This window comes from Triturus cristatus, chromosome 5_1 (genome assembly GCF_964204655.1).
Source record: "Triturus cristatus chromosome 5_1, aTriCri1.1, whole genome shotgun sequence".
NCBI classification, from domain to species: Eukaryota; Metazoa; Chordata; class Amphibia; order Caudata; family Salamandridae; genus Triturus; species Triturus cristatus.
In genome coordinates, this window is record NC_140587.1 from 445314853 (window position 1) to 445340946 (window position 26094).

The 26094-nt window shown below is 46.3% G+C and overlaps 1 protein-coding gene across 7 annotated transcripts in view; it reads right to left on the reverse strand.

The window, feature by feature from the left end:
- ESRP1 (epithelial splicing regulatory protein 1) overlaps positions 1–26094 on the reverse strand; it is a 365555-nt gene that overhangs the window by 191582 nt on the left and 147879 nt on the right. For all 7 annotated transcript variants that reach the window (XM_085605242.1, XM_085605240.1, XM_085605244.1 and 4 more), the window contains 3 exons: positions 11962–12072; positions 277–409; positions 147–189 (listed from right to left, as the gene is read on the reverse strand). In XM_085605242.1, coding sequence (XP_085461368.1) covers positions 147–189; positions 277–409; positions 11962–12072 — 287 coding nt within the window. The remainder of the gene's footprint in view (positions 1–146; positions 190–276; positions 410–11961; positions 12073–26094) is intronic.

Consider the following 26094-nt stretch of genomic DNA (forward strand, 5'->3'; position numbering starts at 1 on the left):
CATACAAAGATGGGTATTGGGCTAACTGCTGACGACCCACTCAAAGGTCACAGGGCAGGCATAAGAGCCAATCACAGAAGCAGTAAATCTATTCCACAGTGCAATCACGGAGAATCTCTTGGTATAAATTAGCGTGAGAATATTACCTCCTGCTACTTTGAGGAAATCTTCTCCAGTTGCTTTGTATACCTGAAAAGCAAATGACATATTTAAAATTCGTAAAACAGCCAAGACCAGCTCTGTTTAAATAGCTGTAGTTCCATGTGAATGTCATACCTCGATGTAGCGGTTGCCCATGTGATGCTTGTGCCGCCGCAGGGCCAGTTCACGATGCTCTTCGCTTACAAACCTAACAAGTGCTTCCCCAGTTCTTCTTCCCTGAGCATTGAGGCACAATGCTGCACCTCCCCTGAAGTGCAAAACAAACAAGAAGACAATAAAAGGAAATGATTTTGGAAGAGCCCATTTGACGTTAAGGGTGGCCTTGTATATATGGTTATTCCAAAACATTTTAGGTTACCACATGAATCCCTAAATTCCACTGCAAGAGAAAAGAAGAAAGCCCATTGAGCATGAGATATAGAGAGTGAAAACCTGCATTTAAAAAGATACTATGTTAACAATCGTACAGGCAGCAATTTGACATCGGCTGAGCATATCATGAAGTAAACTGTTAGCTGAAAGGAACTTCCAGCATTCAATCAAATTGCATACACCTAGTTCTCATTAAATTTGGTATGTAGACCTAATATCCAAAAGGCAAAATAACTTTTTGAGGTAGAGATACTTTCTAAATTGAGTAGTTTGTGTTGAGTAGCAAGTGGGACCCGAGAATCAACATGTGACCTCAGATGAAAGACGTACCTGAAACAGCTTTCTCAAGTAACCCTGACCCTTCTGGCAAATCTGCCACAACAGTGAATGCCAGAAGAGATTCGAAAGACCATCAGGCAGATGCCGAAATATCCAACTGAAGAATAGTGCACAAGAAACAACATGAACGGACCCAAAAATAAAGACAAGATACATTTTCTGTTGAGATGCCCTCTTTGCATCCTCAGTGTGCAAGGTTTGCTCTTTGGATTAAATGGCATCAGGAAAAATAATAGTCTGAACACAAATGCGTGTGCACGCAAAAACACCAATGTCTCATCAGCGGATAATTGATGAGTATTTTTCTCCTTATAAGCTAACACCAAGGAATTTTAAAATATACTTTCCAGCCCGAATTGGTCCCAGGATGCTTGTTTCTGGTTCGGGGAAGACCTGGATTGGCATTTCGGGCTGGACTATTCCCATGAGGCACAGGGTCAAGACTGATTTGCAAATGGCTGGGTCTGAACTGAGGTGGGAAAGTGAGCTAAAGAATGATGATTGATTCAACCCAGATCTGTGACTGGGGGTGAGTGTCTGAAAAGCTTCAACGCTCCGTCCACCGTCTTTTCGTTTGCACTAACAACAGAGGCACAATGAGGTTTGAACTATCTGCATCTGACATGGAAAAGCCAGAAAGACAATGATGAGGAAAGAGAGAACATGCTGGTCTCACCTAAAGTGCCCTTCTCACCCTGAACAGACTGCATTCTCACTCACCACCAACATCTACCAAGTGACAGTGCTACAGGAAGCACATATTTGAATTTGTGTAGGAACCTTGTCTCCTTTGGCCTTACTTCACTGTCTAGGTCTTCTCCTTCCTGCATGCTAATACACTTTCACTGTCTGGGAAAACAACTTCACCCCTAACTTGAGCACTGAAACATGCCAGGGACATCCAAAAAGGAAGCCACAGGCCTTTATCATTCTGCTTCGCTTACACATATACTGCCTATACTACAGTAGTCACACATTCACAACATACAGTTGGACAGGATCAGGTGACAAAATAGAGTATAAATCTGTTTGTCATGGCGAGACACTCTCAGCCAGTGCCAAATAACACATTTTTAGAGAGTGAGTGAAAAAACCTAATTACATAAATAGTGAGAGAACACCTTTAAAGAAGACCTTCTCTCTTTCCATGCCAACTTCCATTTTGCAGTGCACAGACCCTGTACCAAGGTTGGGATATACCAGACTATGCTTAAAGGGGCTGTCCTAGACTTGGCACAAAAAAGGTTAGGGCTCTTAATGTTTAAATGATGCGTACACTCAATCACATTTAAGCTGCCAGACACAGATATGGTACAAAAGGGGGTGGTGATGGACGGAGCATCAGAACCAATCAAACACTCACACCCAGTCAACAGATCTGGGTTTGATCCATCACCATTCTTTAGCCCACTCTGCCACCCCAGTTCAGACATGGCCATATGCAAATCAGTCTGACCCTGTGCCTCATGGGAACAGTCCAGCCCGAACTGCCAAGCCATGCCTTCCCTGGACCGGAAACAAGCTTCCTAGGACCGGTTTCTGGCATTTCAGCCGTCTTCAGCCAGGCTTGCTTGAATCCAGTGGCAAAGTGAGCAAGGGACTCACGTCTGAGCATACCCTGCCAACTTATGGCGAACAAAGCGGTACAAAAGGGGGTGGTGATGGATGGAGCATCAGAACCAATCAAACACTCACACCCAGTCAACAGATCTGGGTTTGATCCATCACCGTTCTTTAGCCCACTCTGCCACCCCAGTTCAGACATGGCCATATGCAAATCAGTCTGACCCTGTGCCTCATGGGAACAGTCCAGCCCGAACTGCCAAGCCATGCCTTCCCTGGACCGGAAACAAGCTTCCTAGGACCGGTTTCTGGCATTTCAGCCGTCTTCAGCCAGGCTTGCTTGAATCCAGTGGCAAAGTGAGCAAGGGACTCACGTCTGAGCATACCCTGCCAACTTATGGCGAACAAAGCGGTACAAAAGGGGGTGGTGATGGATGGAGCATCAGAACCAATCAAACACTCACACCCAGTCAACAGATCTGGGTTTGATCCATCACCGTTCTTTAGCCCACTCTGCCACCCCAGTTCAGACATGGCCATATGCAAATCAGTCTGACCCTGTGCCTCATGGGAACAGTCCAGCCCGAACTGCCAAGCCATGCCTTCCCTGGACCGGAAACAAGCTTCCTAGGACCGGTTTCTGGCATTTCAGCCGTCTTCAGCCAGGCTTGCTTGAATCCAGTGGCAAAGTGAGCAAGGGACTCACGTCTGAGCATACCCTGCCAACTTATGGCGAACAAAGCGGTACAAAAGGGGGTGGTGATGGATGGAGCATCAGAACCAATCAAACACTCACACCCAGTCAACAGATCTGGGTTTGATCCATCACCGTTCTTTAGCCCACTCTGCCACCCCAGTTCAGACATGGCCATATGCAAATCAGTCTGACCCTGTGCCTCATGGGAACAGTCCAGCCCGAACTGCCAAGCCATGCCTTCCCTGGACCGGAAACAAGCTTCCTAGGACCGGTTTCTGGCATTTCAGCCGTCTTCAGCCAGGCTTGCTTGAATCCAGTGGCAAAGTGAGCAAGGGACTCACGTCTGAGCATACCCTGCCAACTTATGGCGAACAAAGCGGTACAAAAGGGGGTGGTGATGGATGGAGCATCAGAACCAATCAAACACTCACACCCAGTCAACAGATCTGGGTTTGATCCATCACCGTTCTTTAGCCCACTCTGCCACCCCAGTTCAGACATGGCCATATGCAAATCAGTCTGACCCTGTGCCTCATGGGAACAGTCCAGCCCGAACTGCCAAGCCATGCCTTCCCTGGACCGGAAACAAGCTTCCTAGGACCGGTTTCTGGCATTTCAGCCGTCTTCAGCCAGGCTTGCTTGAATCCAGTGGCAAAGTGAGCAAGGGACTCACGTCTGAGCATACCCTGCCAACTTATGGCGAACAAAGCGGTACAAAAGGGGGTGGTGATGGATGGAGCATCAGAACCAATCAAACACTCACACCCAGTCAACAGATCTGGGTTTGATCCATCACCGTTCTTTAGCCCACTCTGCCACCCCAGTTCAGACATGGCCATATGCAAATCAGTCTGACCCTGTGCCTCATGGGAACAGTCCAGCCCGAACTGCCAAGCCATGCCTTCCCTGGACCGGAAACAAGCTTCCTAGGACCGGTTTCTGGCATTTCAGCCGTCTTCAGCCAGGCTTGCTTGAATCCAGTGGCAAAGTGAGCAAGGGACTCACGTCTGAGCATACCCTGCCAACTTATGGCGAACAAAGCGGTACAAAAGGGGGTGGTGATGGATGGAGCATCAGAACCAATCAAACACTCACACCCAGTCAACAGATCTGGGTTTGATCCATCACCGTTCTTTAGCCCACTCTGCCACCCCAGTTCAGACATGGCCATATGCAAATCAGTCTGACCCTGTGCCTCATGGGAACAGTCCAGCCCGAACTGCCAAGCCATGCCTTCCCTGGACCGGAAACAAGCTTCCTAGGACCGGTTTCTGGCATTTCAGCCGTCTTCAGCCAGGCTTGCTTGAATCCAGTGGCAAAGTGAGCAAGGGACTCACGTCTGAGCATACCCTGCCAAATTATGGCGAACAAAGCGGTACAAAAGGGGGTGGTGATGGATGGAGCATCAGAACCAATCAAACACTCACACCCAGTCAACAGATCTGGGTTTGATCCATCACCGTTCTTTAGCCCACTCTGCCACCCCAGTTCAGACATGGCCATATGCAAATCAGTCTGACCCTGTGCCTCATGGGAACAGTCCAGCCCGAACTGCCAAGCCATGCCTTCCCTGGACCGGAAACAAGCTTCCTAGGACCGGTTTCTGGCATTTCAGCCGTCTTCAGCCAGGCTTGCTTGAATCCAGTGGCAAAGTGAGCAAGGGACTCACGTCTGAGCATACCCTGCCAACTTATGGCGAACAAAGCGGTACAAAAGGGGGTGGTGATGGATGGAGCATCAGAACCAATCAAACACTCACACCCAGTCAACAGATCTGGGTTTGATCCATCACCGTTCTTTAGCCCACTCTGCCACCCCAGTTCAGACATGGCCATATGCAAATCAGTCTGACCCTGTGCCTCATGGGAACAGTCCAGCCCGAACTGCCAAGCCATGCCTTCCCTGGACCGGAAACAAGCTTCCTAGGACCGGTTTCTGGCATTTCAGCCGTCTTCAGCCAGGCTTGCTTGAATCCAGTGGCAAAGTGAGCAAGGGACTCACGTCTGAGCATACCCTGCCAACTTATGGCGAACAAAGCGGTACAAAAGGGGGTGGTGATGGATGGAGCATCAGAACCAATCAAACACTCACACCCAGTCAACAGATCTGGGTTTGATCCATCACCGTTCTTTAGCCCACTCTGCCACCCCAGTTCAGACATGGCCATATGCAAATCAGTCTGACCCTGTGCCTCATGGGAACAGTCCAGCCCGAACTGCCAAGCCATGCCTTCCCTGGACCGGAAACAAGCTTCCTAGGACCGGTTTCTGGCATTTCAGCCGTCTTCAGCCAGGCTTGCTTGAATCCAGTGGCAAAGTGAGCAAGGGACTCACGTCTGAGCATACCCTGCCAACTTATGGCGAACAAAGCGGTACAAAAGGGGGTGGTGATGGATGGAGCATCAGAACCAATCAAACACTCACACCCAGTCAACAGATCTGGGTTTGATCCATCACCGTTCTTTAGCCCACTCTGCCACCCCAGTTCAGACATGGCCATATGCAAATCAGTCTGACCCTGTGCCTCATGGGAACAGTCCAGCCCGAACTGCCAAGCCATGCCTTCCCTGGACCGGAAACAAGCTTCCTAGGACCGGTTTCTGGCATTTCAGCCGTCTTCAGCCAGGCTTGCTTGAATCCAGTGGCAAAGTGAGCAAGGGACTCACGTCTGAGCATACCCTGCCAACTTATGGCGAACAAAGCGGTACAAAAGGGGGTGGTGATGGATGGAGCATCAGAACCAATCAAACACTCACACCCAGTCAACAGATCTGGGTTTGATCCATCACCGTTCTTTAGCCCACTCTGCCACCCCAGTTCAGACATGGCCATATGCAAATCAGTCTGACCCTGTGCCTCATGGGAACAGTCCAGCCCGAACTGCCAAGCCATGCCTTCCCTGGACCGGAAACAAGCTTCCTAGGACCGGTTTCTGGCATTTCAGCCGTCTTCAGCCAGGCTTGCTTGAATCCAGTGGCAAAGTGAGCAAGGGACTCACGTCTGAGCATACCCTGCCAACTTATGGCGAACAAAGCGGTACAAAAGGGGGTGGTGATGGATGGAGCATCAGAACCAATCAAACACTCACACCCAGTCAACAGATCTGGGTTTGATCCATCACCGTTCTTTAGCCCACTCTGCCACCCCAGTTCAGACATGGCCATATGCAAATCAGTCTGACCCTGTGCCTCATGGGAACAGTCCAGCCCGAACTGCCAAGCCATGCCTTCCCTGGACCGGAAACAAGCTTCCTAGGACCGGTTTCTGGCATTTCAGCCGTCTTCAGCCAGGCTTGCTTGAATCCAGTGGCAAAGTGAGCAAGGGACTCACGTCTGAGCATACCCTGCCAACTTATGGCGAACAAAGCGGTACAAAAGGGGGTGGTGATGGATGGAGCATCAGAACCAATCAAACACTCACACCCAGTCAACAGATCTGGGTTTGATCCATCACCGTTCTTTAGCCCACTCTGCCACCCCAGTTCAGACATGGCCATATGCAAATCAGTCTGACCCTGTGCCTCATGGGAACAGTCCAGCCCGAACTGCCAAGCCATGCCTTCCCTGGACCGGAAACAAGCTTCCTAGGACCGGTTTCTGGCATTTCAGCCGTCTTCAGCCAGGCTTGCTTGAATCCAGTGGCAAAGTGAGCAAGGGACTCACGTCTGAGCATACCCTGCCAACTTATGGCGAACAAAGCGGTACAAAAGGGGGTGGTGATGGATGGAGCATCAGAACCAATCAAACACTCACACCCAGTCAACAGATCTGGGTTTGATCCATCACCGTTCTTTAGCCCACTCTGCCACCCCAGTTCAGACATGGCCATATGCAAATCAGTCTGACCCTGTGCCTCATGGGAACAGTCCAGCCCGAACTGCCAAGCCATGCCTTCCCTGGACCGGAAACAAGCTTCCTAGGACCGGTTTCTGGCATTTCAGCCGTCTTCAGCCAGGCTTGCTTGAATCCAGTGGCACTGTTCCCATGAGGCACAGGGTCAGACTGATTTGCATATGGCCATTTCTGAACTGGGGTGGCAGAGTGGGCTAAAGAATGGTGATGGATCAAACCCAGATCTGTTGACTGGGTGTGAGTGTTTGATTGGTTCTGATGCTCCGTCCATCACCACCCCCTTTTGTACCGCTTGGTTCGCCATAAGTTGGCAGGGTATGCTCAGACGTGAGTCCCTTGCTCACTTTGCCACTGGATTCAAGCAAGCCTGGCTGAAGACGGCTGAAATGCCAGAAACCGGTCCTAGGAAGCTTGTTTCCGGTCCAGGGAAGGCATGGCTTGGCAGTTCGGGCTGGACTGTTCCCATGAGGCACAGGGTCAGACTGATTTGCATATGGCCATTTCTGAACTGGGGTGGCAGAGTGGGCTAAAGAATGGTGATGGATCAAACCCAGATCTGTTGACTGGGTGTGAGTGTTTGATTGGTTCTGATGCTCCGTCCATCACCACCCCCTTTTGTACCGCTTGGTTCGCCATAAGTTGGCAGGGTATGCTCAGACGTGAGTCCCTTGCTCACTTTGCCACTGGATTCAAGCAAGCCTGGCTGAAGACGGCTGAAATGCCAGAAACCGGTCCTAGGAAGCTTGTTTCCGGTCCAGGGAAGGCATGGCTTGGCAGTTCGGGCTGGACTGTTCCCATGAGGCACAGGGTCAGACTGATTTGCATATGGCCATTTCTGAACTGGGGTGGCAGAGTGGGCTAAAGAATGGTGATGGATCAAACCCAGATCTGTTGACTGGGTGTGAGTGTTTGATTGGTTCTGATGCTCCGTCCATCACCACCCCCTTTTGTACCGCTTGGTTCGCCATAAGTTGGCAGGGTATGCTCAGACGTGAGTCCCTTGCTCACTTTGCCACTGGATTCAAGCAAGCCTGGCTGAAGACGGCTGAAATGCCAGAAACCGGTCCTAGGAAGCTTGTTTCCGGTCCAGGGAAGGCATGGCTTGGCAGTTCGGGCTGGACTGTTCCCATGAGGCACAGGGTCAGACTGATTTGCATATGGCCATTTCTGAACTGGGGTGGCAGAGTGGGCTAAAGAATGGTGATGGATCAAACCCAGATCTGTTGACTGGGTGTGAGTGTTTGATTGGTTCTGATGCTCCGTCCATCACCACCCCCTTTTGTACCGCTTGGTTCGCCATAAGTTGGCAGGGTATGCTCAGACGTGAGTCCCTTGCTCACTTTGCCACTGGATTCAAGCAAGCCTGGCTGAAGACGGCTGAAATGCCAGAAACCGGTCCTAGGAAGCTTGTTTCCGGTCCAGGGAAGGCATGGCTTGGCAGTTCGGGCTGGACTGTTCCCATGAGGCACAGGGTCAGACTGATTTGCATATGGCCATTTCTGAACTGGGGTGGCAGAGTGGGCTAAAGAATGGTGATGGATCAAACCCAGATCTGTTGACTGGGTGTGAGTGTTTGATTGGTTCTGATGCTCCGTCCATCACCACCCCCTTTTGTACCGCTTGGTTCGCCATAAGTTGGCAGGGTATGCTCAGACGTGAGTCCCTTGCTCACTTTGCCACTGGATTCAAGCAAGCCTGGCTGAAGACGGCTGAAATGCCAGAAACCGGTCCTAGGAAGCTTGTTTCCGGTCCAGGGAAGGCATGGCTTGGCAGTTCGGGCTGGACTGTTCCCATGAGGCACAGGGTCAGACTGATTTGCATATGGCCATTTCTGAACTGGGGTGGCAGAGTGGGCTAAAGAATGGTGATGGATCAAACCCAGATCTGTTGACTGGGTGTGAGTGTTTGATTGGTTCTGATGCTCCGTCCATCACCACCCCCTTTTGTACCGCTTGGTTCGCCATAAGTTGGCAGGGTATGCTCAGACGTGAGTCCCTTGCTCACTTTGCCACTGGATTCAAGCAAGCCTGGCTGAAGACGGCTGAAATGCCAGAAACCGGTCCTAGGAAGCTTGTTTCCGGTCCAGGGAAGGCATGGCTTGGCAGTTCGGGCTGGACTGTTCCCATGAGGCACAGGGTCAGACTGATTTGCATATGGCCATTTCTGAACTGGGGTGGCAGAGTGGGCTAAAGAATGGTGATGGATCAAACCCAGATCTGTTGACTGGGTGTGAGTGTTTGATTGGTTCTGATGCTCCGTCCATCACCACCCCCTTTTGAGACACAGATATGGAGCACTAGGTACAATGTTGTTTCTGTCTACAGCCGACATTCCCCTATTGCTTGCTGAATCAGAAAGCCTTCTCCCACTACACTCCTAAACCCTGCATGAAAGGGACCTCAACCTATTTTCACTTCACTTCACTCCTCTCCTTTCTTTCTTCATAGTGACTCTCTTCTTACCTTCCATCCTCTACATACCTTCCATTTCTGAGAATAGGCTCCTCTCAGTCTCATGCCTCTCTGCCTCAATCTTTCTTATTGTAATTCTGCAATTGGCTGATGCCTCATTTCATAGATCACAGCCTCTCTTCTTGAAAACCCTATCCCTGTAATCCTACATTACCTAATATATGCAAGACTATCTATCTCATCAAACCATTCACCTGAAACCACATAGCCCCATTAACTATCAGACCTACCTGGTATTAATATATCACAAAGTAAATAGAGTCAATGCATGCAATTTTTCCTAATAGCACATTACTAATCACAAAAACCACTGAAATAACCACTAAACTTGGGATCCGGAGTAGCATGCTACTCGCCGTAAAACACTTCACCAGTTCATCAGGGGTAGTAAGTGCTGTTTAAATCCAATTACAATTGCACCACCATTGAATCAGATCCAGTAGGGAACCATGTCTTTGTTGAAGGGGTACTAGACGACAAAGCTAGTTCCTAGGAAGTATATAACTAATGAATACACTTCGTGGCAAAACCTTCCATTTATCGGACTCCATGGTCTCATCTTCCCTGTATAATTGGAGATGATTTGAAGGGAGGCAAAAACCAATAGAATAGATACACTGGCTCAATAAAAGGCTCTCTGTACCATGTCATGTTTTTAACGAATATTGAGGGCCCCTCTTATTAAAGCAGTGTGTTAAGGTTGCCTGTAGATATTGTTTAATGTTTTATGTATAAGATCCCACAAAGAACATAGAGAACATCAAAGTGCTCCCTCCCACTCCAAGGATTGGTCCATCTAGTAGTGAGCACCTCACCAGGTGAGGACCCAATGATGAAGCATGCCACATCATTGGCATGTGGGCGAGTACTAAGGAGCAGGGCACAGTGGCTGCTTGTTATGAGAGATGCCCTCCACTTTTGGTTTATGTATTTCATGGGAGGCCATCTGACTCAGTAATGCTGCTCACATTAGAACTGTTAATGCAAGGTAGTAGACTGGTTTCAGCTTTATGTAAGGCTCTAATCGATGAAAAAACACCACATTTGTGTGTTATGGAATGATGAAAGGATGTCATTGCGATTAATTGATCATGGATGGTCTAAAATACCATGTCATAAAAGAAGACTGTCAAGTAATGAAAGACTGCCCCTAACACAATTTATGGATATGTCATGGATGTGCCCAATTCAGAATCCGCACTGAAAAAAGGATATAAACCCAATAAAGAAAACAGCTGGCCCCACAATCACATGCACAATTAAACACTGCTGGTTAGGTCTCACCCTTGTCAGGTTAGGTCTCACCCCACACCTAAATCGGGTATGTCTGGTTTAAATTTGTAGCCTAGGATCCGCCTTCTGCGGAGAGGCATATTAGGATACATTGGCTGCAGCAAACAGACCCTTCCATTCAGTTGTGGAGGAAGGACACTTGAGAATGGATGGTGGCTGAAGACACCTCTTTTCACTACTCTGAAATATGTGGTTCTTCATTGCCCCAAATCCGCAATACTATGCCTCTCACACCACTGCTTCATTCTTTATAACCCCATATTTTGGTGAAGTGTAGTGATAGTGTTTACTCTTGCTATCAGCAGAGACAGTGGTTGCCTCTCTACCCATTGTTATGTAACATTATACTGATCTTACGTTCATGTGCTCTATAATGAGTTTGTGTGGCCCCATGTTGTCCTTATACAGAGCACGCGGACACCCTTACAGTTGTGTTGTGCTGTTTTCAAATGTGAAATAAATATATATATATATATGTAAAGTTTTAAAGCTATTCTGCAGGGGTTAGCGCTCACCAAAATGAATATATTTTCAATTTTCTTAAGGTATATAATTGTATTAGTTCACTAGTGGGTTTGACACCAGGTATCCTGTGCAATTTGGGGAAACGGATTTGTTTTATTGTTGTGGTGTCTGGTCTCAATTTAACCTTTGGATTGCATTAGTTTTAATTATTTTCCAAATACACTTTGAATTGTTTGCTTTCGTTTTTGACGCATCAAGTTGCACCTTCATTTTAATGTTTGCCATATATCCATTTGAAATGGTCTTACTAGGTCTTGGAAACTATTGTTAACCTTTAACATGTTTTTGACTCTGAGTCAGGTATGTTAAGTGAGCCTTTGCAAGTCATTCATATTGTCTCACTTAAGGTCGACTATTTTAACAATTGCTTGTTCAGAACTTTAAATAAATTTTATTTTCTTCCCAGGGGTGTGGCGTTAGTCTTCCGTGGTCTGCAGGATTTCATAGTTCCTATTACTATTGGTGGTGGTCTCAAGGGACATTCCTTTTGTTAAATATGGGATTCTTAAATCGCTTACCCTAGGAGCATTACAGCAATATGTGATCAGGAATATGACGAACCTAAATGGATACACCAGTTCTGCATAGTTGGTGGTAAGGTTAAAGGTGAAGCCATTTCAGTCACCCAGAATGGGAAAATATCAATGTTTTAAGAGTGAAATTAGAAACAAAAGCTTCAGTTGACTAACTTTGCAATGTTCAGGCCTTTAAAGAACCTTGCGACGTCCTGGTCAGATGACTGCCATGGCAATCCCCGTGCCCGGATCACTGTGTTATCATCCACAATCTCCATTTTGCTGCTGTGGAGGAAGAACAAAATACATGTGTGTTAAAATACGGTTAAGTAATTCATTCATGCTAGCTTAAAGCATCCTATGCATCCTAGAGACGAGTGCTATTGGGAAAAATAGAGATTTACTTCAAATGTACTTAATTTTAAGAACAACTATTTTGCGTGACCTTAATTTGGAGGCGCTGCCGCTCATTCATCTACTAGTTATGGCTTTGGAGATCCTCCCCAGTTCTAACAGACCATGTCTCCAGACCTTCTAATAGTGATCTGTAGTAGACTAGGTCATTAAGAAAAACAAATACCGAGTCAGAAGGCGGTTTGTCTTTTGTGTACATAGATGTTGGATTCTCTCAATACCTCTGCTTTACAATTTACCTCCGTCGTGATTTTGCTAATAAAGTGAAGATTGGATATTGGCATGTATTTTGATGAACTGAGTGAAGTGGCTGCAAGTTTCTTTTAAACAGTGGAGACTATAGGGAGGTGAGAGTGTAATGCACTATGCAGTGATGCTTGTGGTAGAGGGATATTTATAATTTCTGATACTAAAAGAGCTTTATGGCATGAGCTTAACCATAAAAAGTGACAAACAGACCGAAAACCCCTAAACAATGTGGTAATCTCCCAGCATCAAGTACAACAACAAACAGATGATTTTCTATAACATATAGAGTTGTAGGCAAATCATTCATAATTGCAGATTAGTCCCAAACCTTCATTAGAAGTTATGTTCTGTAATGTTCAATTTTTTAATTATCCTCTGACTCGGTGGAAGGATTTACTTTATCAAATGTGGTGAATGGTAACTAGAAAAATGTAAATACGGATTTCGATTACTAGGTTTCCTGAAATAGTTAATGTGGTATTCTGTCAAATTCATGACAATTTTTGCATCCAAATATGTATTTCATTGTAAATAATCCCAGTTGTAAATATGAGTCTACAAGGGGTTACATTAATGAGACTTTGCAGATCAGCACAAAAATTAAAACCTTGAAGTAATAGATTTTTTTACAGTACCAACCTAAAAGCAACAAAGACATACTAACGTGTAATTAAGTATTTAACATCCAGCTTTAAGATGCAATCTATCGAGGCGAGGCCAAACCAACGAAGATGGTGGATGCCTGCAGCTAAGCTTCCAGTGGCCCATTTTATCAATCATCATCCTTTGTACTTGCACACCAATACCCCCTATCCCTGCAGCCACTGCTCATCTTTCCGTGGCCCCAGACTCATCAGCTGCCTTTGGAGCCCAATTTTGCTCCCCCTTGGCCGGAAGAGGAGACTGAGCCGAGGGAAGATGCCACCAGTGTGCTTCCTCAGCGGAGATGTCTAGTCCTGCTTTGGGACCAGTGACGGCTGCCCTGCAGCGTTGTGTGCCCAGTTGAGGTGGTGGGGCCTGAGTGGGACCTGGATTGATGGTGGACTGATGGCAGCGCCATGCTCAGCCTGAGAGGTGGGTCGGAGGTCTCTAGGTGGACAGCCTGGGCCCTTCTCGTGTGACAGGCCTGATTATCCCGCCTCCGTGAGTGTCCAGACTGGCCCCGTAGGGTGGCGCGGGCACAGTAAGTTTGTTGCTGAGGACTGGGAGCCTAGACATGACAAAGCATCAGTGGGGGACCCCCTCCACTCACTGGCCCCGCCCTCCTGTCACTTGCTAGGCCCTGCCCAGGGCCTCCTTGGTTTGCTTGAGAGAGTGCCTGGATTGGGCCGAGCATGCTTGGAACTGGGGCGCTTGAGTGGGGTGCAGCAGAGGACTGTTGAGGCCATGCGTCCCCACATGCAGATTGCTAACCCCCAGTCTGTGTGGAGGACTTCTGGCTCAGACTGCTGGACAAAGCCACACCCCTTGGCTTATCACTGCCTCAACTTTGCCTGGCTTATCCCCATGGAGGTGCAAGGGATGTTGTCAGGTTCTGAACTTGTCCCCCATACTGGGGAGACTTTCTGAAAGGAGACCAGACTACTCGTGGTGCCCTCGGCCACCTGCAGAGCAAGCAGGTCAGGCTGAGGCTGAAACCAAGGCAGCCCAGCTCCCGAGATCCAACCTGATCACTCACCATAGCTGAACTTGTGTTGCCTGGATCTGACCTACCTCCTTGGCTTCGAGACACCAGAGTCTCTCCTGGGGGTGAGCCCTTCTGAGAGCTCAATGATCCTTGGCTTATATCTGGGGCCATGGGGCGTGCCAGACCCTGCTTCTCATGTGCAAACTACTATGAACAGATTTATGGCCTGCAAGGAGCCGGTGGGGTAGCCAACCTGCTCGTCCTCAAGAGACTGGAGATACTGGCATGATCTTTCAGGCTATCCAAGTCTCCAAAACAACAATGGAATCCAAGATCAGAGAGGTGCTGATTGATGTTGCTCTGCTGTGGCAGGACCTGACGAACCTGGTGACCAGACCAGGGTCTCAAAGATGGAGGGCCATATCCCAGAACTCGAAGACAAAGTGTGAGAGTTTAGCGCTGAGGATTCCATGTTGGCAGGGTCATCCAAGAACCTGACAGATCAGGCATAAGTTGTGGAGAAAAGTAAAGTGCCTGTAGAAGCAATCTTCGCTTTGTTGGTTTCCCAGAAGGAATGGAGGGCTTGACAAAGGAGATATTCCTTCAGCAAAAGAGTCACACTGGGATGGCCGCAGACCAATTATCCTCGTTTTTCATAAATGAAAGGGCGCACAGGTCACTTGCACAGAAACCTCTGCCGGGTGCGCAACTGCATCCTATAATTGCAAAGCTGTTAGGGCTTGACAAAGGAGATATTCCGTGAGCAACGGATTCACACTTGGATGGGCACAGACCAATTTTCCTCCTGTTTCATAATTGAAACAGTGAACAAGTCACTTGCACATAAACCTCCGCTTGGTGCGCCACTTCGCCTTAAACTACAGAGACGCAATTATAAGAGGTGCACATAGCTGAATTCGCCTCTCGTTCTAATCCGGTCACATCATTGTCTTCCTGGACTTCACACAAGCAGTCCAGCAGCAATGAAAATCATATGCAGGGCCACTAGAATAATGCGATTTTGTGGCTGCAGCACCTTTTGCATAATTATAGATTTGCCGCATCTGCTGCATAATCTGCAAATTTTAATATATATATTTTTTTAATGTTTCTAGGCTCAAACGATTTAAAAGTGACAAAAAATGCAGCGACACGAGTTGCAGCAGAGTGGAAGGCCCATTGCAAAGGTTAACTGGTCATCTTTCTGTTGATTATTGCTGTATTTGGGTATTAAACTGATAATAATGAGGAGGAACCAATACATAGAGTGTACAACTGACAAAGTAATGAAGAAATATAATCACAAAATGTGCTGCATTAAGCCAAATAATTTGCCTTTTCTTGATGCATAACTTACTCAATGTTGCCACATAATTTGGCCTGGCCCTGCCGCATAATCCAGTGGCCCCGATCATATGATCAAGTCAAATGGAAACATCGTGCCCTGCAACTTCAATGCTCACTTTTATACCTGGCAAAACTACAGATTGTTCACAAATCCAAGACCCACTTGTTTATCTTCCCTGAAGAGTCATTTGACTGCCTGCAGCGGAGCAGTAGCCCCTGGGATGCAACCTATTCCCAGGATGGCGTTCACCTGACTTAGGTTTCCCAGCCTGTCCCATGGGTGGAGCCGGCAGGTCCCTGGGCATCAGGAAGTCCCAAAAGAGGTGCTCTTTAGGCTCTGAGAAAGGGCACACTGGAACAGACCATGCCTGGACCCTGACATAGTGAGGGGGCTCTTCTTCCTCCCCCTTGGCCCTCAGAGAGGAATAAGAAGGATTTAATTGTCTGTTCATGGATGCCGTAGGACAACTTTCATGATATTGTGCCTAACTTTGTATGCTTATATGTTTTATTTGCAGTGGCTGTAACTGGGGGGGGGATCAGGTAAATTGTCCGCCTAGTTTGTTTGTTTCTGGTTTTTGGAGGTGATGGATGCTTTAGGGGAGAAAGTGTGGGGAGAGAGGTGTTTGCTGGGAAGAGGGTTTGTTTTACATGTTTGGCTATTCTGGCTTCCATTTGGTTTGCACATGCCGTCCACCTCAACCTTGATAGTTACCCTTCAAACATGTCACAACTTACATTTGCGCTTCCTGAGATGGACCTTGTGTTGCCGGTGTTGGATGTTGGGCACTTACACGACCATCATGATTATCCTCCACAGATCCAACCCTGCACTGTTGTGTAGTTCCTACCAATCCGTAGGACCTGCGCATTGTTCGGACAACAAACTAAAGGGCTTGGTATCAAGACTGATTCCAGACACCCCCGCAGGATATGTTAGCCGATAGACCAGCTAGCTCACAGTGCACCATAAGCTGCCCTACCCCATCATGGAGCGAATGGTTTCTGGCAACTACTGAGCATGACAACCCTGTCCCTTCAGGGATTGTTGAAACCGTATCGCTCAGTCACTCGTGCACGCTTTGTCTCGGAGAAATATACAGAAAATACACAGTGGGGCATGTTCAATAAATATTTATTGCGCCAACGTTATTCTTGCACAAGATACGTGGGCTGCAATGATAAGGCGACAGAAGCAGATAAACGTGATTACAAGCACCAAAAGTGTAAACAGTAGGTTGAGTTCTACCATAGTGCTAAAGCAATGTATACATGCAGGCATATAAAACGAGGCAGTAATCAGGCGTACTCCTACGATGCGAACCCTACACTAAGTGTACCCAGAGTGTGTAGGTGTAAAGCCAAGAATCTCCCCAAGGGACGATCCAACCCCATTACCTGATGGGATCGAGTGAAGGAACCCTTCTTGGTCTCGAACTGGACACTCCTCATGAGATGTCAGATCACTGCGTGGTGATTTCTCAGCATGCAAGGACCCTCGGTTTTAGCGGAAGTACCTCCTCTACTAATCTATCAGGATGCCCATCTTTTATAATAGAAAGCAGCCTTGCAATGTAGGCATAGATTAGAGATGTTGTGGATATGTAGATAGCCCTGTCACCTCGTGGATGAAGATAGTGATGACAATTTGTACGTAGAAAGGAAAGAGCCCTTGTATATGATATTTAGGGCATTAAGAATGTTTTGCGAAGCTGGATGTAAAATAAGTTTAGTTTCAGAGAAACGAATCCAACATTGTTCTGCATGCAAATGTATGCAAAAGGCCACAGCTTGGAAATGTTCATCGTGAGGACAATATAAGAAATAAGTTGCCTCGCTACATGGGCGTAACCGTGGAATAGAGCAGCACTCATGCTTGACTTCACTGTTATGACATGGAATGTCAATGGACTGTTAGAGTGGTTTAAACGTGGAGCTCTCCTCCAATTTGCGAGACACCATGTGCAGGTGATATTACTACTCCAAGAAACCAAGCTCATGAGATCCAAGTGCCTCTTCCTAGATCGCTACAGGTATGACAGAGTGCATCATGCAGGGTACATGCGGGGCCACAGGGGTTTAACAATTCTTCTCCACGGGTCCTTTCCACTTGTAGTCTCCCGAAAAAAGGGATGTGCACTTTTTGTAGAATAATTAAAATAAATGCACTGGTTTTGCTCATGATAATAAATTAAAGTTATTCAGTAATGTGTCTTAGCAATGTGAATACCCTGCTGTTTTTCAAGTCCTGGGGCTCATGTACACTGGCACGGTTACACTTGAGAACCCAAATTTAAATGTGTTTCTCTAAAAATGAAAGTGAACATCAACAAGAATCTAACAGATAAAAACAAACCAATATAAAGCAAAACTGAAACGGACTATTCTGATATGCAAGCCCCAGCTGGAATCAGGACACCATGATAATGCATTAACATAAGTACAATACTTGCTGCAAGTACATCCGGCGTGTGCCATTATTTAAAGAGCAACATTGTTTTTTTTTTTTTAAATGAAATGCCGGTTAACTTTTTATCGTAAACACTCTTTACTAGGAACTCATGGCGCTTCATCAGTAACAAGTAAACTGTTAATTACAAACTTGCTTCTCTTTTTACGTCGTCACATTGCAGGATAACATTATACAAATCAGCCTAACATTCTCCAAATGCAAACATTTGCTCACCTTACACGGAATGCAGTGATCCTGGTCCGTACTGCTCTGACATGTGTGTTTTGGAATGTTGGTGGGGGTGCTTGCAGTGTAAGCCTGATGACTCAAGATAAGGTACAGCTGCCCGGCCAGGCTTGCATGCGTCCCCCTCACCGGGAACATGTCAGAAGGCACCAAAATACATAGGAAGCTGGGATTAACGTGCTTGCAGTTTCTTTATTAAAGGCAACACTAGTCTCAGTGGATTCACGTGGCTGAGGAGGCATAAGCTTAGCTTACATTTTATTTTAGGAACAGGACATCTGCGCTGGCGACCGCACCAGGGGTAAATTTGCTTTTTAATCACTATGTCAACAAGTTAATTGTGACCATAGCAAAACAAAGTCCCAGGCACGGCCGGTCAAGCATTTTGGCTTTGTTCTGTTTGATGTTAGGTTGGCATGAGAAAGCTAAAATACTCGAGGACTATTAAAACACGATGGTGAGGGACCCTCCACAATGGACTACTGATGTGTGTAACCGACTGGAAACTGAAACGGCGGATTTTTTCCTGCCTCCCAACCGAGCGTTAGAAACCCTGTGGTGAAAAATTAAAGGAGCAGCAGAGCCAATGAATGGCCATGACTGCAAACATTTGTAGAAAGGACACCAAAATAGCTCTGCGATCCGGGCAACTGCGGGTGCGAGAGAAGGAAGCGTTTGGGTTTGCTCCCAGTTCAATACGTATATCAGTCACAGAAATTAGAAATGTAAAAATAACTAAAACGTCCAATGAAGCATTTAATTAATCTCCGTCCGAGATTATTATCTCTGTGTTTACCGTTGCTGTTTTTAGGTAATTTAGAAGTTTAACCCAGAGATCTTGCAATGCGTCGTGAAATAAAAATATATATTCGGAGGAGGGGGCTTCCTCGGGAAAGTTCCAGTGTCTTGACTGTTTGCCTTTTTAAAGCCAGTCATTTATTGTCGTGACGGGGCCGCAAAAGCGAAAGAGACCGCGCTAAGGCCATGCTAATTAGAAACAGATGGCCCCCCCCTAAAGATAAGATATTGCTTCACGACAGCCCTGAAGCAGACGACCCAGTCCGGATGTACCGTCCAAAAGGGAGAAAGGGCAGTGACCAAAAAGCATCCTTTTCAATAGGAAGCCAGCGTTTAGCATAAACGCGGACGCGACCCAATGAAAATGATGGGCGGGGCTTCAAGTCCCCTTCTGAAATCTCCTGTCTCTCAATATGTCTCGCCGAGCGAGCAGCGCATGCGCCTCAACACTAGGCGAGACCTAAGAAACAAAGGGGAACTTTCACCATCTGATTCTCCCATCAAAGCGAAAGCTGACATGAATAGTATGATGGAGGATTCTTAAGAAACTTGCAGATGTACAGGATCTCGCTAAGTCCACCAAACAGAAAACAGACACTATGTTGTTAGAACGTACAGCAATCAGAGCAGACATGAGTGCAATTAACTTTAAAGTGGCAGCAGCTGAGCAGAGAATCAGTGATGTTGAGGATGTTGCTATTAAAACTAATAAAGAGATTAAATCCCTCAGTGATATTACAGCCAATTTTAGGAAACAAACAGCCGAACTTGAAGATAGAAATAGAAGAGGTAACAAAGATTTTAGGTGTTCCGGAAGGCTCAGAAGATTCAGCGGATTCCTGTATAGCCTGCCTAGAGGACTGAATACCTCAGTTTACTGGTATAAAATTTCCGAATCCTTTTGAGTTGGACCGTGCACATAGAATACCTACCTTTAATTCTTCTTCACGTCAAATAACCCGTCCTATCATCTGCAAGCCACTGAGATTGCAGCATACTCAAGCTATTCTCAGCCTTGCCGTAAAAGTCGTCAACTGATTTGGAACAGCCACAATATAATTTTCACGCAGGACTTCTCAAGGTCTACAGTGGACACCAGAAAGGGGTTTCTCAGCCTGAAAGACAAGCTCAGAGCTAATAACATTCAATTCTCCTTTGTAGGCCCAAGTAAATTTAGAATCGTAGCCAAAGATCGCCGTCACTATTTTACAGACCCTAAAGATTTGCTGAACTTTCTAGAAGCGTTCCCTCCTCAGGACATGGAATCTACTCCATCTTCCTCCAATAAAAGGAAATCATGATATTTACATATCCTTCATTAACCAGAAAACATAATGTTAGTTTGTGTTTGGTCAGTGGTTGTAGTATTGTATAAACACACCATCGGTGCCTTGACTGATTGGCTTGTCTGAGGTTGAGAATCTTGGGGTTAGATCTTTAGTAAGAGATGTGTTTTTCAAAGAAGTAGCTTGATAATAGCTGCTACACTTATTGCGTTATAAGTTGGTTCAAAAGAGGAACCATTCTATTTTCTCCATAATTAGTAGCCTTGCTTATGGGCCAGATTGCTCTTTAGGATGTTTTGATATTTTACTCGATTTATTTTATAGGTAAATATTGGGAAATCTTAACAATGTTGATGTTATTCAATATCCGCTCAGTTTGACGGTCCTGTCATCGCACCTCCTACATTAGAGGTTTGCAGGGATGGGTGGGGAGGGAGCGGGGTGAGTGGTGTTTGGGTTTGGTTTTGGAGGAACTCCAGAACACGAGGAATGTTACTAGTTGAGCTGTGTATGGTTGTTTGGGTTTCCCCTATTGTGTTTCATTATTTTGTTTTTTCTTTCTTTTTCTTTGCTGTCTTTTCTCTATAATTAGTCGGGCTACGTCTTGGCCCTATTAAACAAGAATACCCAAGTGAGATTTCATACATGTTAGACCTGTCAGCCCTTTGGGTGGTCCCTCCTCATCATTATTTATTTTGTCCCACTTTTGCCTCAAACCCGGTTATAATTTTTCCTTTTTGGGAACCACCAGACTTTTTAGTGTTGATGCAGGGTCAGGGAGCCATTTTCCCTACCCCTGGATCTTCTGTCTGAGGGCCTGAGACACAAAATGGTGGCCACCCATTGTCACCTGAGAAATAGCCAGAACACACTAGAGGTTTCTAGAACCTTCTGCAACATTCTAGAACCCTGGGACAGAGGGAGGCAGTTTAGAATGTTGGGAAGCCATCTCAGGGAGGCAGTTGGCAGTTGGCACGAGAGGAGAGAGGACAGAGATTCAGAAGGAGGAAGGAGTGAGGCAGCAGGGGTGGAAACCAGTGCTTGGAGTGGGGTCCAGAAACCCACCCTTGATGCTAGTCCCTACTGACCAAGTCCAGCCTGGAGCCCTGTGTGGGATCAAGATCGGAAAAATCATCTTAAGGGCCTAAAAGTTGGAACAGGCCTTAAAGAAGAAGAACAGCAAGTTCCTGACCTGTACAGCAGTGTCCTCCTGGAGTCCTGACGTCGAGAAGCCTGGAGAGCTGGAGCCCGAGGTGGAGAAGCAGCACTGACAGAAAGCAGACGTCGTACCCGGAGCCGCCAGAGGTCGAGAGAGGGCGCCGACGGAGGTCGTGGAGAGGCACCGGAGGTCGAGTAGGAAGTCACCTGAGGTCGAGGTGAGGCGTCGACGGGGGAGTGAAGTCCGCCCTCCGGAGACGCCGGAAACCAAGGTGAAGCGCGCAGGAGGTCGGGAGTGGAGATCGCACTCCGGAGACACCCGGAAGCGGGGAGACCGTGACCCTGTGACGCCGGAACACGACATCGAGCCAAGGCCGCCCAGCGACATCGATCTGGAGCCGCCTCACGGCACCGACCCGGCGTCAAGTAAAGCAGATCGACGCGACATCGAACCGGAACCGTCTCACGGCGTCGACCCGGAGCCGAGCGGAGCCGATCATCGTGAAAAGGGCAGTAAGTGGTAGAAAGGGCATCTGAGGCCCTGTGGAGCCCTAAAAGACCATTCTAAGGGGCTAGAGGGGTGTTAGGACCAGCCTGGGAGTGCTAGGGGGTGAACTGAGACTGGTGAAGGGACCTGTGTGAGGGACTGTGTAGTTGGGAGAGCCAGAACCTTAGGTTACCCTCATTCTACCTCAGCTTAGGCCCCAGCCTTGACCACTCTAGGTGGGACACCCCCCATGTCATCCAAATGACCACAAGCTGTACTTGGGCATAGTAAAACCAAACTACCTCATAAATGTGATCTGATTTGCAATTGTTAGTGATTGCTTATATTATTTATTGAAGGCGTTTTATTTATTGTCTGACTGTATTTATTCCTGCATTGTATTTATTGTCTGACAGTATTTATTTGCCCTCTGTATTTATTGCACCCCTATTTATTCCTTGCTTATTTATGACCTGATCCTATTTATTGAAACCCCACTGTGGTATTATTTATTTGACCTGCTATTTTCAAGAAAAGTCTTATGGTATTGTATGTATGTTTTGAAACCTGCAACTAAGAGAAAATAAGATAAAGACAAACTACTTTCTTTCATAATTTTTACGGTGTAGTGTCGTTTTTGGCATGGATGAACGCATGGTTATTGTGAGGGTGTGACGTACGCTTAACACGGTGCCTGACCCCCGACCGCTCGAGCCAAGCTACCATTGTGCTGGGAACCTGGTGACTGCTAACCCGGTTGCCAGGTTTCCAACAATACATACTTATGGTTGATACGTTTTGTAATACCACGACAGGTTACTTTCTTGTTGTGAGTGGGCTTTCTGAAAATGTCTTCGTATTTAATGCGGAAGTCAGTAACTATTTTATAATGCACGTGTTCGGTACCATCTGTTCTCAACTGTATTTATGTTAGCACAAGCTAAGTCATGCAAAATTGCAGAAGATCTCAATATAATTTCCTTAAATGTTAAAGGGCTTAACCACCCAATTAAACATCGAAAAATATTAGATTATTTAGCTAAAACCAAAAGGGGTCATAATTTTATTGCAAGAAACAAAATTATCTAAAGAAGGTGTCACTTTTATTATGCATAATTGGATCTCACAAATAGTTTGCTCACCAGCGGACCACAAGAGGAAGGGGGTGAGCACATTAATAACTAAAAAAGCGAATGTTTCCTTAGAATCACAAACTCACGACAGTGATGGTAGACTATTAGTTACCCACTTAAAGAAAGGAGAAGACCTTATACACGTGGTGAATATATATGGCCCCAACACAAATGATCCAGATTTTTGGGAGTGTATATCAAAATCTATAGAGGATCTTCAAAGGAGGATTTCATCATAGTTGGAGGAGATTTTAATATTCCTTTAGACCCAATAATTGACACAGTCCAATTGCAAATATCACCCCACCAGATCGCATGATATAGTCCACACTATATGTTCTAAATTTAATCTCATATATGTTCTAAATTTAATCTCAAAGATAAATGGCGCCTTCAACATCCAGATTCTAGAGATTATACTTTTTACTCTGCTCCACAAAATTCATATACTAGAATTGATTATATTCTCATTTCAGGCTCATACACACATTTAATTGAAAACTCCGATATATATCCCTTAAGTTGGTGTCAGCTCATTCATGTATTAGTGTTAAACTTGCGGGCAGCCATAATGAACCTTTTCCAAAAAGATGGCGTTTCAATGATGATGTATTTAACCCTGGGTGTAGTTCACGTAGACGCGCTACGCGAAGTGCACTTCACACTACGCACGCTACGCGTAGCTACGCAGTGCGGTAGGTACATGCAGTTCGCAAGGATTGCACAGTGCCGGATGCTTGTCCGCACTGTGCATTCATTGCGAACGGCATCATGCACGGTGTAAGCGGTCGTTTTCTGCCGTTCTAGTAGATTTATACTTGAACGGCAGCTTTCTCAATGCAGACTGGTAGTTTTTCATCGCGAGCGGTCACGAGCATACGCGACCACTCGCAATGAGAAACCTGACCTCCCCGCGTTGAAAATCTCACTGAGAGGTTTATTTTCCAAGCGTGCGATTGGCAACTTTATGTTTGCCGATCGCGAACGAGGAAAAAGTCTCACCGGGATTTTGATTTTGCTCGCTCGCGGTCGCCAACTTGACGAGGACCGCAAGCGAGTAAAAAAACACATTTTTGCACTGTGCTACATGCGATTCGCGTAACACGTAGTTGTGCAAACTACGCACACTCCGCGAGCATTGGCATAGTTTTCCGCCCAGGCCTAGATGTATAATCAGACCCCGAGGACAAAACGAAAATTGAAGAAGCTACAATTGATTATCTTAAACATAATGACATTGCAGAGACTAACGTCAATACCCTATGGGATGCTTTGAAGGCCACCATTAGGGAATATAGTAATTTAAATTAAAACGAAAATAAACAAACACTAATGCTGAATTAGTTAAATTAGAGCTAGAAATTAAAATCCTTTAGTTTTCCCATGCCGGTTCATTAGATGATAACTCTATCCTCACATCATTAACACAAAAGAAATATGAATATAATAAAATTCTGAGCGAACGGGCAGGAGTATGGACAAAGCCCTTAACCTTTGTGAAGCTAATAAGGCGGGTAAATTAATCGCTTCATATCTTAAGTATAAACAGACCCAGAATGTTATCTCGTCCATCAAGGACGTCAACGATCATGTGCACACAAAACGGAAAGATATACTACACACCGTTAAATCCTTCTATGAAGATTTATATAAAAGGGCCAGAAACTTAACTTAGAGAATTGTACACAATACTTGAATAGACTTCGATTAACTCAATTGATTGCACAAGACAGATTAAAGCTGGGGAAACCAATCAATTCAATAAAAACCTTGAAAGCTAATAAAGCTCCGGGACCAGACAGATTTACTGCCACATTCTATAAAACCTTTATAGTCCAACTACCACCGACCAGGTTAAAAGTTTTCAATAATATAGCAAATGAAGGGCGTACTACGGACTCCATGACAGATGCCAATATAGTTATCATACTTAAAGAAGGGAAAGATCCTTTGCTCCCGAAGAACTATAGACCAATATCTCTCATCAATATGGATTGTAAAATCTATTTAAAAAATCTGAGCTACAAGACTTAGCATTGTTCTGCCATATTTAATAAGTAACTCTCAAGTAGGTTTCCTTAAAAGTCGCATGTCTAACGATAACACTTGACTGTTGTGTCAAGTTTCAGAAAATGCTGCGTTTAAACCAGATCCGGCTATTGCTATTACTTTAGATGCAGAAACGGCCTTCAATAGAGTCTCTTGGGCCTTATTAAAACAATGTATGTATACGTTTAATTTGGGAGATTCATATATAAAATGGTAATGTTCCTTTACCTAGCGCCATCGGCTCGTATTGCTATTAATGGGTCTCTTTCTGACTCTTTTACCCTTCAACAAGGAACTAGACAGGGTTGCCGCTTGTCTCCATCTCTATTCCTGCTGGCACTGGAACCGTTACTTCAAGACATTAGGTTGAATTCTGATATAAAGGGGGTTGGCTTTAAAGATATTCAGGTTAAATTAGCTGCCTATGCGAATGATATTCTAATTCTGACTTAAAATCCGGGTCCTTCAATTACTGCCTTGATGACCACGATTGCAGAATATTCCGTACATTCAGGCTACAAACTTAGGGGCCGATTCCAATCTCGGTCGGAAGGGTACCGAATCGGGTTTGGCCGGAAAAACTACGAGCCGTACGCGTGTTTTCCGCCCGACTCGTACAGCTGTACGAGCGAGCAAGTACGATGCGAGCTACATGAATTTCACAGACCGAGTGGTTTCCGGGTCTGAACCGCTCCGTACGTCCCGGTCGGAAGCTAACCGTGCCGTGCAATGGATGGAATTTATAACCGAGCCAGTACGATGCACGCGTCGGACAACCTGTGCGAGCCAGAGTGTCTGGCTCGCAAAAGCTCCCGGAGTCGGACTTTGGGGGTCCGCGTCGGACCCCCTGACACCCGCAGCCCTATGACTCGGACACAGGGGGAGACCTATGGGTCTCCCCAACACAGGCATGTACGGTGCGGGTGGCACCGACGCGTACACACTGTAGGGGGCGCATTTGTTCGAGACGTACCCATTTAGTCAATGGGAGCCCATGTACGCGTCGTACGACCGGCTCCCATTGACTTCTATGGGAATCCGACCGAACCGAGTCCGACAGC